The sequence below is a fragment of the Phoca vitulina genome, unplaced genomic scaffold (genome assembly GCF_004348235.1).
Source record: "Phoca vitulina isolate PV1807 unplaced genomic scaffold, GSC_HSeal_1.0 scaffold96, whole genome shotgun sequence".
Lineage (NCBI taxonomy): Eukaryota > Metazoa > Chordata > Mammalia > Carnivora > Phocidae > Phoca > Phoca vitulina.
In genome coordinates, this window is record NW_022589799.1 from 1,639,346 (window position 1) to 1,654,316 (window position 14,971).

At 54.7% G+C, this 14,971-nt stretch overlaps 2 protein-coding genes across 5 annotated transcripts in view; one reads left to right on the forward strand and one right to left on the reverse strand.

The window, feature by feature from the left end:
- The first annotated feature begins 731 nt into the window (after positions 1-731).
- On the forward strand, positions 732-9,719 carry CERS2 (ceramide synthase 2). Of its 2 annotated transcripts, none has more exons than XM_032397052.1 (11): positions 732-869; positions 5,655-5,828; positions 6,248-6,365; positions 6,547-6,665; positions 7,103-7,160; positions 7,266-7,316; positions 7,551-7,643; positions 7,838-7,966; positions 8,164-8,270; positions 8,402-8,555; positions 8,736-9,719. In XM_032397052.1, exons 2-11 carry the CDS (start codon positions 5,656-5,658, stop codon positions 8,874-8,876), a joined length of 1,143 nt encoding a protein of 380 aa, XP_032252943.1. In that variant the 5' UTR covers positions 732-869; position 5,655; the 3' UTR covers positions 8,877-9,719. The 2 variants fall into 2 exon arrangements, with proteins under 2 accessions (XP_032252943.1, XP_032252944.1); XM_032397053.1 differs by having other exon boundaries at positions 752-869; positions 5,612-5,828.
- A 92-nt stretch (positions 9,720-9,811) lies between these two features.
- Positions 9,812-14,971, reverse strand: part of SETDB1 (SET domain bifurcated histone lysine methyltransferase 1) — a 30,783-nt gene continuing 25,623 nt past the window's right edge. For all 3 annotated transcript variants that reach the window (XM_032397050.1, XM_032397051.1, XM_032397049.1), the window contains exons 15-22: positions 14,517-14,686; positions 13,352-13,980; positions 12,243-12,271; positions 12,008-12,140; positions 11,608-11,773; positions 11,010-11,221; positions 10,660-10,748; positions 9,812-10,513 (exon numbers count right to left, since the gene is read on the reverse strand). In XM_032397050.1, the coding sequence (XP_032252941.1) occupies positions 10,396-10,513; positions 10,660-10,748; positions 11,010-11,221; positions 11,608-11,773; positions 12,008-12,140; positions 12,243-12,271; positions 13,352-13,980; positions 14,517-14,686 (1,546 nt within the window). In that variant the 3' untranslated portion in view covers positions 9,812-10,395. The remainder of the gene's footprint in view (positions 10,514-10,659; positions 10,749-11,009; positions 11,222-11,607; positions 11,774-12,007; positions 12,141-12,242; positions 12,272-13,351; positions 13,981-14,516; positions 14,687-14,971) is intronic.

Here is a 14,971-nt window from a genome sequence, read left to right on the forward strand (position 1 = left end):
GTAGGTTTTACAACACCCGGGTGGAAACGTGGGTTTTGTGGCGGGGATGCAGTGGGGGATCTCGCAGGGGCCGCAGGCTCTGCGCAGGGAAGGGCAATGGAATCACGAGGGTCCGCTGCCTGGGCCGGCCCGGAGAGGCGCTCGGCCTGGCCGCACCGCACTCGGAAGGGACTCCCCCAGGCTTCGCTCGCCCGAAGCCGGGGCGCTCGCTCTCCTCCCTCCGCCGCTCAGTGGGTATAGAGCTGGGAAGTGTGGCAATCGGTCGGGCCGGGGGAACCGGGGGCCGCAGCAGGGCTGAAGTCGCCGACCGCAGTTGGGGGCGGGCGGGTGGGGCAGGCGCTCGGCCGCTGCTGGCCCGGGATCCCCGGGCATCTCGCGGGTCTGTCCCCGAGGGCCACGGAGAGCCCGGAGTGGCCGCCGGGCCCGCACACAGCCTTCCCTCCTCGGGGGGTTCTCCCGGTGCCGAGATTACAGTGGGCGCGGCCGCGGGGCTGGCCCGCGAGGGCGCGGGTCCCAGGGCCGGGAAAGGGGCGGCGGCAGCGAGCGGGGGCTGGGCGAGGCCGCCCCGCGCACAGGCCTGGGCCCCGCGGCCCTCCCTCCTCTGCCCTGCCGTCGCCGGGCCGCAGGCCCACGCCCAGTCTCCCGGTTCCTGGGCCGCTCGCGGCCTTGCTCTCCCGGGCTGGGCTCGGACGCGGCTCGGCTGGGCTCGGCGGGCGGAGGAGGAAGGAGGGAGGGAGCGGGCGGGCGGGCGGAAGGGGGAGGAGAGGAGCGAGCCGAGCCAGTCCGGAGGGGGGGCCGGAGCGCGGACGCCAGGAGAGACGGAGCAGCGGCTCCCGGCCGGGCCAGCTCCGCGACGCCGCTGCCGCCGAGTGAGTCGGGACCCCAGCTTGGGAGCCGCGGGCGCTGCGCGCAGGGGTGGGGCGGGGAGCGGCCGCGGAAAAGTTGGGCGAAGTGGGGGCCGCTCCGCCGCGGCTCCGCCGAGAGGGCCCCCGCTGCGGAGGGAGCAGGGGGCGACAAGGGCAGAGGGCCCGGGGCGCGGGCTCTGGGCGGCCGGGCGGGGGGCGGCAGCCGCGGGCTCGGGGGCCTGTGCCCGGCGCGCTCATGGCGGCGGGCCTGGCGGAGGGCGGGCCGGAGCGCCTCGCGGGAGCGGCCGGGCCCCCAGCGCCGCCCGAGGGCAGGCTGGCCGGGCGCCTCGGCGTGGTGGGGCGCGCCGCCCCGAGCCGGGAGAGGCAAGCCCTTCTGGCAACAGGTAGGGGTGGAGGGAGGGCCCGAGCCACAGGCGCCCCCTTTGTTGGGGAGAAGAGCTTGGTGACCATTTGCGCGAGAGCCCCAGCCTGGCAGCGGGCCCGCGGCGTCGCTCCTGGCCTGCACCGGTCCGGTGGCTGGAGTGGGAGGGCGGGGAGGGTCCTGCTGCTTTCTGTTCGCACCGGCCCCCGGTGCCCGCTGCGGGAGCGGGGTCAGAGCGTCCATGTGCTTAACGGGAAACAGGAAGGAGTGGCTCTGAGTGTCTGCCCCGGCCCCCCAAGGCTAAGGCTCCTATACCGTTATGGGGTGTGTGTGGCTGGGCTGGGGAGGGGGAAGCTGCTGGTGAAACTGGTTTTCGGGGCCACGGCTTGTTAATTACCGGCCTGGAGGCTCTCTGGCAAGTAGGTTAATTGCAGGTGTGTGGCGCTAATATTTGGCCTCAGCTTGGGGGTTTCTCTCTCTCCCCAAGCCAGGCTCCCGGCATCAAAACCTGGGCTTGATTCCCTGAGTTGCTAGACCCAGTACTCAGGGGGCTTTTGAGGATCCTGAGGAACGGAGTGAGCCCCTCTTCACAGAGAAGCGAATCTGGGAAGGCCTCCAGCAGGCAATCCCTCCCACATCTGTGTTGGAGGGGGTCGCTGCCCCGTACCAAAGTCCAGGTGACCGGGGCCAAATGTGGGTGGCTGACTGCACTTGTGATGGGCTCCTAGGGATAAGGACTTGTCTGCAGCCTTGTCCCTCTGGGCCTGGCCCGAATCATAAAGTGACCTGCACAGATTCTCTGTTCCAAAGAGAGAGAGTTCCTTGTCTCCCTTGGTACCCCAAGGCCCAGTCCCTTCACTGGGGCCTCTGGCCAGCTTTCCCCCTGGAGGCAGGGCCTCCTCTCTCCCCTGTCACTGGCCAGGAGCCTGGCACCCTGCGGGTCCTTTACTGTGCTCCTCAGCGCTGCCCCCCCCCCACCTCTTTAACCTGCTGGCCTCCCCCTGCTCCTGGAGGCTCTAGTCACATGCAGTATTTGGGTGTGTTGGGGCCTCTAGTGGGGCGGCCCAGATAAGCTAAATTTGGGGACCTACCCTGCCTTCTGGAGCAATGGCAAACCTCCTGTTGGCTTCATCCATGCTGCAGCCTTCGAGTTCCTAACACGCTGTTGCTAAAAGAAAGTTTTCAACAAGACTTACTCGAATCCTCCCACTTTTTTGGTAGTCCCTCAGGCTTCAGTGGCAGCTGGGAGCCTGTGGGACCCTGTGTTTGTCAGTCTCTCCTCCTCTGCTGATCCTATTTTGCTCAATTATTTCTTCAAGCTCTGAGAGCCAGCGGGACTGTTTTCACATTGAGTCTTTGAGATCCCTGCCTCATGGACTCAAACCTCTGCCCTCTCAGCATTCTGGGTTTACAGGCCCCCATGGGGACCCTCCGCCCCCTTTACATCCATCTCTGAGGGTTTGGGAGGGGTCAGTCAGAGATGGGGCAACGGCTGGGGCCTGGGCAGAGCCCTCTTCAAGTTCCTGGTAATCCAGTGCCCGTGAAATCCCTGCTCTGCCGGCCCCTCTGCAGCCTGTGCCTCAGAGAGTGGCGTCTGTGTCTCTGAGGCAGGTGTGTCTGTGTGAGAGGGACAGGCAGACACACACACTCTGTTGTCTCTTCACGTGTGCGGTGAGTAAATTCTGTGAGTGGGAGAATATCTGTAGGTGTGATTTCTCCCTCAGACAATCAGATATCTACCCTGAGGGCCAACTGGCCAGAAAAGCAGGGTTGTCTCCCTATACCGAGTCCAGGTCCCTGTCTTCTTGCCGCAGCCTCTTGTTTATGGGATCCCGTGCTTGGCTTGGCGCGCTGGTGCCAAGAAGCTAGCATCCCTGCCTCGGAGCAGACCTGTTGGTTCTGAGCGGGTGTGTAAGCGAGGCTGCCGGGAGCCCCTGTTGTCCTCCCCACCCTGCCCCCCATGTTGAGTCAGAAGCCCTGACCCTGCTGAATCTGGTGCCTCTCCCTGCTGGGCTAGGCTCTGGGGGTGGGGAGGGGGCAGGGATGGGGTAGCTTTACTCTGCTAATGGAAGTACTGGGCAGCAAGGGAGGGCTGTGGTCACAGAAAGCCTGCTACCCAGGTGTGAGAGAGCCCCCATTAATCTGCATTTCACCACGTTCTCTGGCTCTCCCTGCTTGGGATGGGAAGGAGATAGGTGTCATCTTGTCTTGGGGTTGAGATAATTGCACTCTCCTGGTGCTTGCCCTTGACCACTCTCTGGCCCTTTTTCTGCTAACTTCTCCAGCTCCTCACCTTCTTTGTAGGTATAGATGGGCAGAAGACAATCCTGGGCCCCAGGAGTCAGGGAGAGGGGCCCCACTCACACCCTCTGGGACCCCAGCCAGCCCTCTGAATCTTTAATCCTCCAAATGTCCCTCACAGAGAAACTTCCTGCCAGTTTCCACTGACCAGGGTGGGAATGGGGCCCGATACCCAGGCCTGTCTGTACTTTTGGCTTTAGATCTCAGTGGAGGACAAGGTGGGCTCTAAGAGACATGGAAGTCAGGGGACGTGTCAGTCATTTTCCCCCACCTCCAATCTCGCTAAGCTAAAAAGGTGGGAAGGAGGATCCAGAGGCATGCTAGCACATCTAGGTATTCTGCCTTTTCCTTCTCTACTCAATTTTCTCTGTGAAAAAAGTGTGTTTGCACACGGTTGTGTGGGAGAAGTTCCACTGTGGAGAATTATGTTTAATTTTGTTCGGTTCCAAAGGCTTCCATCTCTTTAACTAATTAAATATTTATTCTGGCTAAGGTAGAGGGGAAGGGGCAGTGCCCTCGGGAGCTGAGGCCTGGAGAGTGTGTGTGTGTGTGTATGAGTGTGTATGAGTGTTCCTGGGCGAAGGTGGAGCTGAAGCTCCTTGATTGTCAGTGCTGACCTCTGACTTCATCTGAGAGCAGTGACCAGCAGTGGGGACAAGAGGGTAAAGTCCTCGAGCTGGAATACTGACCCGTGACAGGCCGAGAGGGATTTCTGAGAGGGATTTCGCAAGTGCTTGTGTGGTGGGTGTGGGCGGAGCCGGGGGAAGAGCCGGCGGAGCACCAGCCCCGCTCGGCCCAGATCTGATCAGCCTTCAGCCAGGGGCACCGCGCTCTGTGGTGCGCGGTGGACAAGTCTCCCACTCTCTTCCCTCCCGGTGGGAGGACACCACCTTCCTTCTGCGTCAGCTTTTAGTTCTAAGTCAGCCTGAATACCAGCATCCCCGCTCCCCGCCCCGCCCTCCTGAGAGGATGAGGGCTGGGGGCCCAGAAACTTCTGCCCTTGTCGTCCCGCTGGTCTTCACTGCCGAGTCCCAGGACTGCCAGGCATTCTGTTGGTCCTGGCATCACTGACTCCGTGGGACCATCTTGCTGCTGTGCTCTCAGCTCCCAGCAGCTGCTGTCCCCCCTCGGGAGCCACAGACAACGGCTCTAGAGGACACCTCTCAGGAGGTCTGTACCCTCCCTCATTCCAGTATCCAAGTGGCCGGTGGTTGGTCACTACCTCCCTGTGGAAGGAAAGGGGGAGGCGGGCTGGGGGGCTGGGGAAGCAACAGCTTTTCCCTGAGCTGAGAGTCTTTGTGATGGGTGTTCCCCTGCAGACTAGTTACTATTTTCTGGATGAGCCTTAAGAAATAGCTCCTAGTTCCACCAGATGCCTCGGTCTTCTGTCTCCATTGTCTGGCCCCCAATCCCAAATTCTTTGCAGCCTTGCCTTCACTTTGTTTCTGAAAAGACGCTTCAGATAGTTCTTCTGCCTTATGTGCAGGGATTGGATGGCTCGGCATGGGGTGTTAATCTCCTGTGGAATAGTTTGATGTTTACTGATTGTCCTGGAGCTCGCCATCCTTTAGGGACATAATTTTGCTTTACTCTGGCCTCTTAATTTTCCCTAGGGACCTGCTGTCCAGATGGGTTGTAGGGAAGGAGGAGGTAGGGTTTGCCTAAGCCCTGCAATCTGTTTTTGGGCTTCCTTGGCACAGAAGCCTCCAGCTGTGGGTTGGCTTGAGGGATGGAGGGGCTAGCTGGAGAGTGGGGGTGGGGGGAAGAGAAGGTGCCTCCCACTTTACTCAGATTGTTGGTTATAACTTCTAGGGCCAGATCCTGCCTGTCCTCCATGCCGGGGTAGCAAAATGACGGGGAGACCCCAAGGTTCTTAGTTCTAGAGAACTGGGACTCCTGGGGGTCGTCAGCATCATCTTCAGTTGTAAATGGTGAATGTTAGAACTGGAAAGCCACCATATTACAGACAAGGAAACTGGTTTGTCCAAGGCCATGTGGCCAGGACCAGACTCCAGGGCTTGAGTCTCTGTCCCCTGCTCCTTTGTTATACCATGGAAACTTTCATCTTTCTCTTCCCCCATAGCTGCCCCCTGTGATGCCTTCTGCCTTCCCCCCTCCTCACTCAGGATGCTCCAGACCTTGTATGACTACTTCTGGTGGGAACGGCTGTGGCTGCCTGTGAACTTAACTTGGGCTGATCTAGAAGACCGGGATGGACGTGTCTACGCCAAAGCCTCAGACCTCTACATCACACTACCCCTGGCCTTGCTCTTCCTCATCGTTCGATATTTCTTTGAGCTGTGAGCATACCAACCTTCCCCCATGCCTTCCCTGGCCGCCAGCCACAGTTTCTTGCACTTAAGTTTGTCTCTTGCTGTTTAATTGGTCCCGGACCCTGCTCTTCTGGCCACCCAGATCCCTGCCTACTATGTGCCCCCCCACTGAACGCAGCATTGTCTTCCTGAGGGCTCAGCACCCCCAGGCCCTTTCCTTCAATGGTCATTTGTTCTCCCTCACCACCCCGCCTGGTCACTAGTGAACACAGGCAGCTTTGTCAGCTTTGGGCAGCCCAAGGAGGCCACAGAGGGGGTTGCCGGGAAACTGAGGCCCAGGATAAAGTTGCCTGAGCTTGCAGTTCTTTCCCCTGCCAGCTAGGGGCTACCAAGAGACTGAGGTGCTTTAAAGAGACAGACCCTTCTCACTCCTGTCCCTTCCTCAGTTATGTGGCTACACCACTGGCCGCCCTTCTGAATGTAAAGGAGAAAACTCGGCTGCGGGCACCACCCAACCCCACCTTGGAGCATTTCTACCTGACCAGTGGCAAGCAGCCCAAACAGGTGTGCGCCGCAGGCCCTGCTCTGGGATCACTGAGTGCGCCCTGGGGAGGGCGCAGGTTGCAAGGCCAGCCCTGGTGGGTGAAGAGATGAGAGGGCAGTGGTGCTGACCTAGGCTCTTGCTGGGAGGCGGTGGCGGGAGGATGGGGGCGCTGAACGTAATGGGCTTCTTCACCACACCCAGGCAGAGGTAGAGCTCTTGTCGCGGCAGAGTGGGCTCTCTGGCCGCCAGGTGGAGCGCTGGTTCCGCCGCCGCCGAAACCAGGACCGGCCCAGTCTCCTCAAGAAGTTCCGAGAAGCCAGGTAGGGGAGGTTGGGGCCAGAGAAGCTGGGTGGCAGAGGAAGGTCTGATGTCTTGCTGCGAGGGGTGGGCCATGGCTATATGCAGGGAGAGGTTGTGCCTAAGTGAGGAGGTGAATTTGGTTATTAATGATATTCTTTTTTTTTTTTTTTTAGATTTTATTTATTTGACAGAGAGAGAGATAGTGAGAGCAGGAACACAAGCAGGGGGAGTGGGAGAGGGAGAAGCAGGCTTCCTGCGGAGCAGGGAGCCCGATGCGGGGCTCGATCCCAGCACCCTGGGATCATGACCTGAGCCGAAGGCAGACACTTGACTGAGCCACCCAGGCACCCCGATTAATGATATCGAGAGGGAAGATATCTGGGGGCACTTGGCAGTGGTTGGAGGGCTGTGCCCCTCTCCCAGCCACTCTCCTCGCCCTTTCTGCTTCCTCTTCCAGCTGGAGATTCACCTTTTACCTGATCGCTTTCATTGCTGGCATGGCCGTCATTGTGGACGTGAGTGGGGGTTCCTGGGAGGTGGGAGTAGGTTCTCTGTCAAGGTGGTGTGAGGCCATAGAATGTGGGTCCCTCCTCTCTTAACCTCTCACCGTCTCTCTGCAGAAACCCTGGTTCTATGACATGAAGAAGGTTTGGGAGGGATATCCCATACAGGTATGAGATGGGGTCCTGACTCCTTATCTGGGGTGATTAAGAGGATCAAGGTAGGGCAGGACTAGGACATGTACACCCTTATGAAGAGATGGTCTCTGGAACATGTGGCAGAAGGCACTGGAGTCATGGTGCTAAACAACCCCGGGGTAGAAGGGCTGGGTTGGACAGTGAGACCCTTGGGTCCTGTTGTTTGGGGTACCTTACCTTTCCCTTTCTCTCCTTTCTTCCACACAGAGCACCATCCCTTCCCAGTATTGGTACTACATGATTGAACTTTCTTTCTACTGGTCCCTGCTCTTCAGCATTGCCTCTGATGTCAAGCGAAAGGTGGGTCAGGGAGCTGTGCCATTAAGCCTAGAAGCCAAAACAAAGCCCTGGACGGAGAGCCTTCCCCTTTGATTTCTGAGTATTTGGATGGAGCTGTGGGTTAAGGGGAACTAAGTGGAAGGGGGAGGAAGTAGGATTAGAGTGGGGGCTGGGGAACAGGAAAAAGTCCCCTGGAGCCTGCATCTTTTCTGCAGGATTTCAAGGAACAGATCATCCACCACGTGGCTACCATCATCCTCATCAGCTTCTCCTGGTTTGCCAATTACATCCGAGCAGGGACGCTGATCATGGCTCTGCATGACTCTTCCGACTACCTGCTAGAGGTCAGGCTTCCTGGGCATTTCTTCAAACCTAGAGACTCCGGTGCAGGTTCTCCTGTCCCTCTCCTATTTTGGGGGGTGGTGGTGGTGGGGGTTGACATTCCTGGGACCAAGGAGGTGGGGGCACAGAGCCAGCGTATATATGAATGTATGTGGGAGAGTCAGGAGCCTGTGATGATGGACGGGGGCTATCTGTGCAGTCAGCCAAGATGTTTAACTATGCGGGATGGAAAAACACCTGCAACAACATCTTCATCGTCTTCGCCATTGTCTTCATCATCACCCGACTGGTCATCCTGCCCTTCTGGTGAGTAGGCCAGACTATACTCCTGTCCTCAAGGAATCAGGAGTCTTGCCTCTCCCCACCTCATTTATCTGTCCTTACCCCAACCCCCTCCTTCGTGTGTTTACAAGCCCGTCTGTCCTTTCCCGTGGCAGGATCTTGCACTGCACTGTGGTCTACCCACTGGAGCTCTATCCTGCCTTCTTCGGCTACTACTTCTTCAATTCCATGATGGGGGTGCTACAGCTGCTGCATATCTTCTGGGCCTACCTCATTCTGCGCATGGCCCACAAGTTCATAACTGGAAAGGTGAATGATCCGTAGGCCCTGCTACCTTCAACTCTAGAAGCAGCCCAACCTCCCCGCCCCATCGGCAAGCGTCCTAAGACACTCCTGTGGCGCCCTGGGTGCAGTAGGACAAGCCTGCCGAGAGAGGCATTCCGTAAGCGTTTGAGGACAGCACGTAACCCTTCTTTTCCCTCTCCACAGCTGGTAGAAGATGAACGCAGCGACCGGGAAGAAACGGAGAGCTCAGAGGGGGAGGAGGCTGTAGCTGGGGGAGGGGCAAAGAGCCGACCCCTAGCCAACGGCCACCCTGTCCTCAGTAACAACCATCGTAAGAATGACTGAACCATTGTCCCTGCTGCCCCTCAGATTAATGCATAAAGCCAAGGAACTAGGCTGGCCTCCCCAGAGGACCACTTTAAGCCCTGGGGAGAAAGCAGAAAGCAAGGAGAGAGTTCCTGTGTCCCAACCCCCTGCTTGTCACCCAGTTGCCTTTAACCAAACTAACCAGCCTATCCCCAGGTAGAGGGGAGGTTGGTATATCCTTTGTCAGAGGGGGGGATGGACTTATTTTCCTCTCTGTTTTCTAGGTTGTCCTTTCTATTGCTTTTGAGGCCCTGCCTCAGCTCTGGGGGTGGCAATTACAACTCACATTCCTTATTCTTCAGAATTTGGCCCTAGCTGTTTGCTTCAGACTCCCTGACCTCCAGAGCCAGGGTCGTGCCTTACTGTCCCATCTGTGGGCCTCATTCTGCCAAAGATGGACCAAGGCTCACCTTTCTAGGTTCCCTAACTTGGGCCAGAAACCAAAGCTGAGCTTTAACTTTTTTTCCCTCCTGAGACACAAATGAATTGAGTGTAGGAGGGTACATAAGACCCTTACCCTACCTCTGCCAAAAAAGTGTGTGTGTTGGGGGCCCATACTGGGACTGCTTGGATGGTCTACGTGTTCTCTGCCAGCTCTCTGTCATCACAGGTCTAAGATCTTACTGCCTCCTTCCTCTGGCCTCATCCCCTAGGCTAGCTGGTTTGGAATAGAATGGCAATTAGTTCTTATTTTTATTTATTAAACATTTGGTGTTTTGGTTTTAAAGCCAGAATTACAGCTAGCACCTGGCATTTCAGCAGAGGGACCACTTCAGACCAAAATGTACTGTTAATGGTTTTTTTTTTTTAATTAAAATATATTAAAGATTAAGTAAAACATGGTAATAAGTGTCTGAGACTAGTAGGAACTGAGAAGGGAGATCAACTAAATAAACTAAGGTAGTCTTCCTCATGGTTATGTAATGTTTCCTTTTTAAAATTTTACATGGCAAATAAGAAAAAGCAAAGGTAGAGAAGGTATGAGATTAATGACAGCTGCCCCTTGGGAAGGATTGGGGGCGGAAATAGCTCTGTCACCGAAAGACCCAGAACTGGGAGAATGGGGGCTGAGGAAGATAAATCAAATCACAATCTTCGTTTTAACATCTTGTTAAAAGACATTCAAGAAACCATACAAATCAAGGATAGTAAATACACAGCCCTCATTCCAGGAATGAAGTCTGTCAGAAGCATGAACACTTGAACAAACATAGGCTGGGAGGGAGGAGTAACAGGAGGACTGAGGGAGATCAGGCCCAGGTCGGCGCGGTGACCTCCCCCCACCCCCGGCGCTTCAGGAGGTGGAGGAGGGACCTTGCCTGCTAGCACCACATTGGAAGGGATCTCCTGATCCAGAGCTCCCATTTCTACCTACCAGGAGCTGGGGGAAGAGCTAGACGGGAGACGTGGGGGTCAGAGTTGAACAGTCAGGAAGACCCAGTTCCTGAGGAAAGGACGGTTCAGGAAGGGTTCGGAAAGTTGAGAAGAAGGCTGTCCACTAAAGAAGACGCCCTCTGCACTCGATGGCCCCGCAGCAGCAGAGCAGTTCCTTGCCTTCCACACTGCCCACCTCGTAGTTGTAGTCCCACGTGAGCTCTGTGCCAGCCCGGATCCTCCTGGGCAGGAAGACAGGGGAGGGGGCGGCGAAGGCAGCACGTCACCACGCGCGAGCGGAGCTGGAGCACCAGGTGGGGGGGCTGCCCCTCCTCAACCCTGGGCTGCGGCTCTTACCCAACCAGCCCCCTCCCTGACCCCTTCTTACTTGCTGGCAAAGAAGGCCACCCAGGGGAAGCGAAGATCGTGAGTGTCCACGAAGACATTCTGGACAAACAAGTTGGGGCTGCAGCTATGCTGTGGGTTTAAGGACAGGACCCATAAGAACCGAGAAAACCACCCAGCTTTGTGGGGTGAGCGTGAGTTGGACAAAAAAATGCCATTTGATCCTCCCCATCATAGCAGAGAAGTTCTGAAAGAAAGCTACCTCTTTAAGATCCTAAAGATCAAGAATTTCTAACAAGTAAAGGTAGGTGTATATAGTTGTGTTAAAAAGAACTAAACATTTGAGGACAGTGGGATAATCCAGCATCTAGAGGGGAGAGAGAGGGGTCTCACATTGAGGTAGCGGCCCAGGTTGCCTTCGAGCTTGGCATCAATGATATAGCAAGACTCTTCCCCATCATAGAACTGGCGTGTGTTCTTGCGAACAGGTGCACTCTCCCCCTTTTCCACGGATGCCATGTTGGTTGATTTAATGGCAATCCCATGGGTTGATTTAAGAGCAAAGCCTCGGGTTGATTTTACTGCCACCTGGCGTTTTGTTGGACCTGGACAGGAAGGAGAACAGGGTTAGGCCCCATCCCACCTCACGACTGGACCTTCGACCCCCATTTCCATCCCACTCATTGCACTGCAGGAATACTGATGAGCTGTGACCCTGAAAGCAAAGATCCTACTTGGCAGTTTTTTCAAGCAGGATTAGAGCTGCTGGGTAAAGGAACTGAGGGAAGAGAGTAGGGAAGTGAAAAGGAGAGAGGAAGGGGATGTGTTGAACAACATTAACAGCTGAGCTGGGAATCAGAGAATCCTCCCAGACATGCGTCAACTCTTTAAGATCTGAATGTTTTCCCACTTCTTTAGCTTCCTTAGAAAAGCCCCTATCCCAACTTTCCTACCATCCCTTCCTACTACCCCCAACATTCTTCCAGACTACCAGACATGTTCTTCTTGTCCTCAAAGTCATCTGCCTCAGAGCCAGAGGAGATGGTCTGGATATCATCGCTATCCACTGCTGTGGCTGAAGTCTGACCAGTGGTGGGCTTCCGGCTGGTCCCACTTTCCCCCTCGCTTTCTGTGCTGCTGGACAATGTTAGGACATCCTGGGAAACAGAAGGGTGAGAAGAAAGAAGAGTAAATGGAGAGGACCCATTCAAGTTCTTGCTCTTTCTACAGTTAGACAGGAAGAAGCTAAGACTACAGCAAGAGAAAGATTAGATGCTGGCTGAAGGAAAAAGGAGGCAGGAAGCCACAGCCAAAGAAACAAGGGATATATTGGGAATTATCACTAAGGCCCTGATGAGGTGAGGTACAGCTTGAGGAAGAATGTCACTTACATCAGCATTAGACTGAGCAGAGGCCATGAGTCGTCGGCTCTGATGCATACTAGTCTTACTAGGTGGGCGGCGAAGTCCTTCAAGCTTCATGGGAGAAGGATTGTAACCATAATTTCGAGCGCTTTCAGTAACTCTAATGGGAGGAGAAGGGATGAGAGGGGGTCAGATGATGGGTTTCTTTGATAGGCTTGAAACAAGGCAGATCTGGAAACAGGTCAGAAAGAGAGGCTCTTACATTGACGTCTTGTTTCGGTCATCAGGGTCCTGGAAAAGAGAGCAAGTGAAAGGTTAAAATGTTTTCAATGGTCCTGAGTAACAAATCCAACAATTAGACTTGATCTCAAATGACCTCCAAAGACCTCAGCTAGTGAGAAGTACGCTATCTATAGAGATTGCTCTGCAGCTTGACAGAACACGCATGTTCTCATGAGGACACCACCTGAGAGGGGGTTTCCAGCCTTTCCAATGACAGGCATAAAATGCTCAAGGCAAACACTACGGGCAGAATCTTACAAGGACAAGGGACACAGTTTACCACCCATAATGTGCTAAGTTTCAACATCAATAAAAATACATCTAGAATCAATTGGTTTTTTTCTTTAAGGATTTATTTATCTGAGAGAGAGAGAGAGACCGAGATAGAGAGTGCAAGCAGGGGGAGGGGGCAGAGGGAGAGAGTGAGAGAATCTCAAGTAGACTTGAGCCCAATGCCGGGCTCCATCTCATGACCCTGAGATCATGACCTGAGCCTAAATCAAGAGTCAGATGCCTAACTGAGCCACCCCAGGCGCCCCTCAATTCTTGGTTTTTAAGTATAACAAAAGACAGCAATGCTGTAGATAATTTGAAATCAATGCTGTAGATAACATGAAGTAACACTTAACTTAAAAAAAAAAACTACTGGGGCGCCTGGGTGGCTTAATCATTAAGCGTCTGCCTTCGGCTCAGGTCATGATCCCAGGGTCCTGGGATCGAGCCCCACATCGGGCTCCCTGCTCCGCAGAGAGCCTGCTTCTCCCTCTCCCATTCCCCCTGCTTGTGTTCTCTCTCTCACTGTGTCTCTCTCTGTCAAATGAATAAATAAAATCTTAAAAAAAAAAACAAACTACTTATATATCCTTTACTTTCGAATGAACCAGATACTTCTTCCCTAGGTTGATTTTAAGATAATTTGGTCCTTTCAGCACTAGGCATGTGCTGCGTGGAGGGGGAGATAATCCGGTTTGCCACAGATACCCATCCGCACGTAATCTACACGCTGAAGAGTGAAAGTAAGCCACATTAAGTCACTACACCAAAGTTACACAGAAGCTGCCACTCTCAGAGTTTCCTGCCACCACTTACCTCTTTCTTGGCCTGCTTGATGTCTCCCTCATCCTTGAAGCCCAGCCCTGAGGTGGAGGCCTTCTCAGCCTCCCCTCTGCCTCCCCCAGCCCGGCCTTCCCCACCTTCGCTAGTCTTGAAGGAGGACCGGCTGTCAGAGTCAGCAAAGCCACCCTCGCTGACACTATTGCAGCTCAACCACGAGGCCACCTTGTTCTTGGGTGTCTCTTCAGAGGAAGGCGGATTGCAGCCACCGACAGGGATCGTTGGAGGGATAGGAATATGCGGGGGGCCAAGGTCTGGGGGGCGGGAGTCCTTGGAAGCTGTCTCCGACAGGCCGTTCTCCTTCTGGCCCCGGGTCTGCCGCCGGGTGGCATAGCTGCGCCACACGGAGCTGGTGCTGAAGTCCTCATCCTTGCAGAAGTTATCATCGGAGCTGTCATCATTGGACTCTTCGGGATCCTCTGTACCGCTGTTGCCATCTTCCTGGTCTTTCAAGTCTACCCCGCTGCTGTCCGAGGAACAGGGGGCATCACTCTCATAGCCTTCCTTGAAGTTCTCCACGCTCTCGATATGGTCCAGATTGGCAAAGTACTCATCACCCATCTCCAGGCCCTCCTTGTCCGCAAAGTCATCTGTCAGGATCTTGCCTGGAGTGAAGAGAATTAAAGGCCTTCCATGGTTATGAGGATCTTTTAGAAAGTATAGGGGTCCTTCCAGCAATACCGAGCCCACCAGCACACAGTCAAAACACCTCCATTATGCTCTCCCTTGTCTCCTCAGGGTCTTAACTATGAGAAGACAGGCAGCTTTCCTCTAGTTTTAAATCTTGCCCTTTCTGCCATCCCATCTTCCTCTTGGTTTACCAAAAGGGTGTCCGCAGCTATGCTAAAAGCCTGTGGATGGAGAGACGTGGGAGAAAACGACACACTGGACTCTGCTCCCATGTCCCTTGTCTGAAAAATCCTCACGTCCACTTTCATCCCTTTTCCTTCTTGTCCTTATAAAGCTCTTCGTCCCTTCCTGGTCCACCCAGACAGGTACATCATCACTTGTCCTGTTCTTTACAGAAGAAAATCCTGGCCTCCTCTTACTCCCAAGTTTTATTCTTCTGTTCAGCTCCTCTCCGATTCAATTCCCCACCATGTCCTAATCCCAGAGGCAACTCTTTTGTTTCATCACCAACCTGCATAAATACAGACAAAGGAGCCTTTGGCAATGTCATCCAAGCAGCGGATACCCCAGCCCTTGTTCTGTGTCTTGAATAGCTGTAGCCGAACCTGGAGTCCATGCTGCACCAACCGGTTTGTGCACATGTTTGGGTCACATTTGCAGCGCTTGTTACACTCGTAAACTCTGGGAGGAGTGACAATAAACTCAATCATAACATGATCACCAGAGCATCCGTTCAGTCCACAGAACTGTTACAATTCTTAAGGTTTCATCATTTAGTAGGTAGTGATCTAAGTGAGTGAATTTAGGAACTATGCTCTTTGATTCATTTGGGAATAGAGCACAAGGAAATAATTCAGAAGAGGGAAAAGTGATTTATACAGGTAATTTATAGCACTAGTTAGTAACAGTGAATACCAGAATGCCATCACCTGGAGAAAAGGAAGCAAACTGATGTGAATACAGATT

Coding starts and splice junctions, on each gene's coding strand:
- CERS2 (XM_032397052.1), top strand. CDS start 5,656: ATGCTCCAGACCTTGTATGACTACTTCTGGTGGGAACGGCTGTGGCTG. Junction 7,644..7,837: donor CCTCTGATGTCAAGCGAAAG/GTGGGTCAGGGA, acceptor TCTTTTCTGCAG/GATTTCAAGGAACAGATCAT. Junction 8,271..8,401: donor CTGGTCATCCTGCCCTTCTG/GTGAGTAGGCCA, acceptor TTCCCGTGGCAG/GATCTTGCACTGCACTGTGG.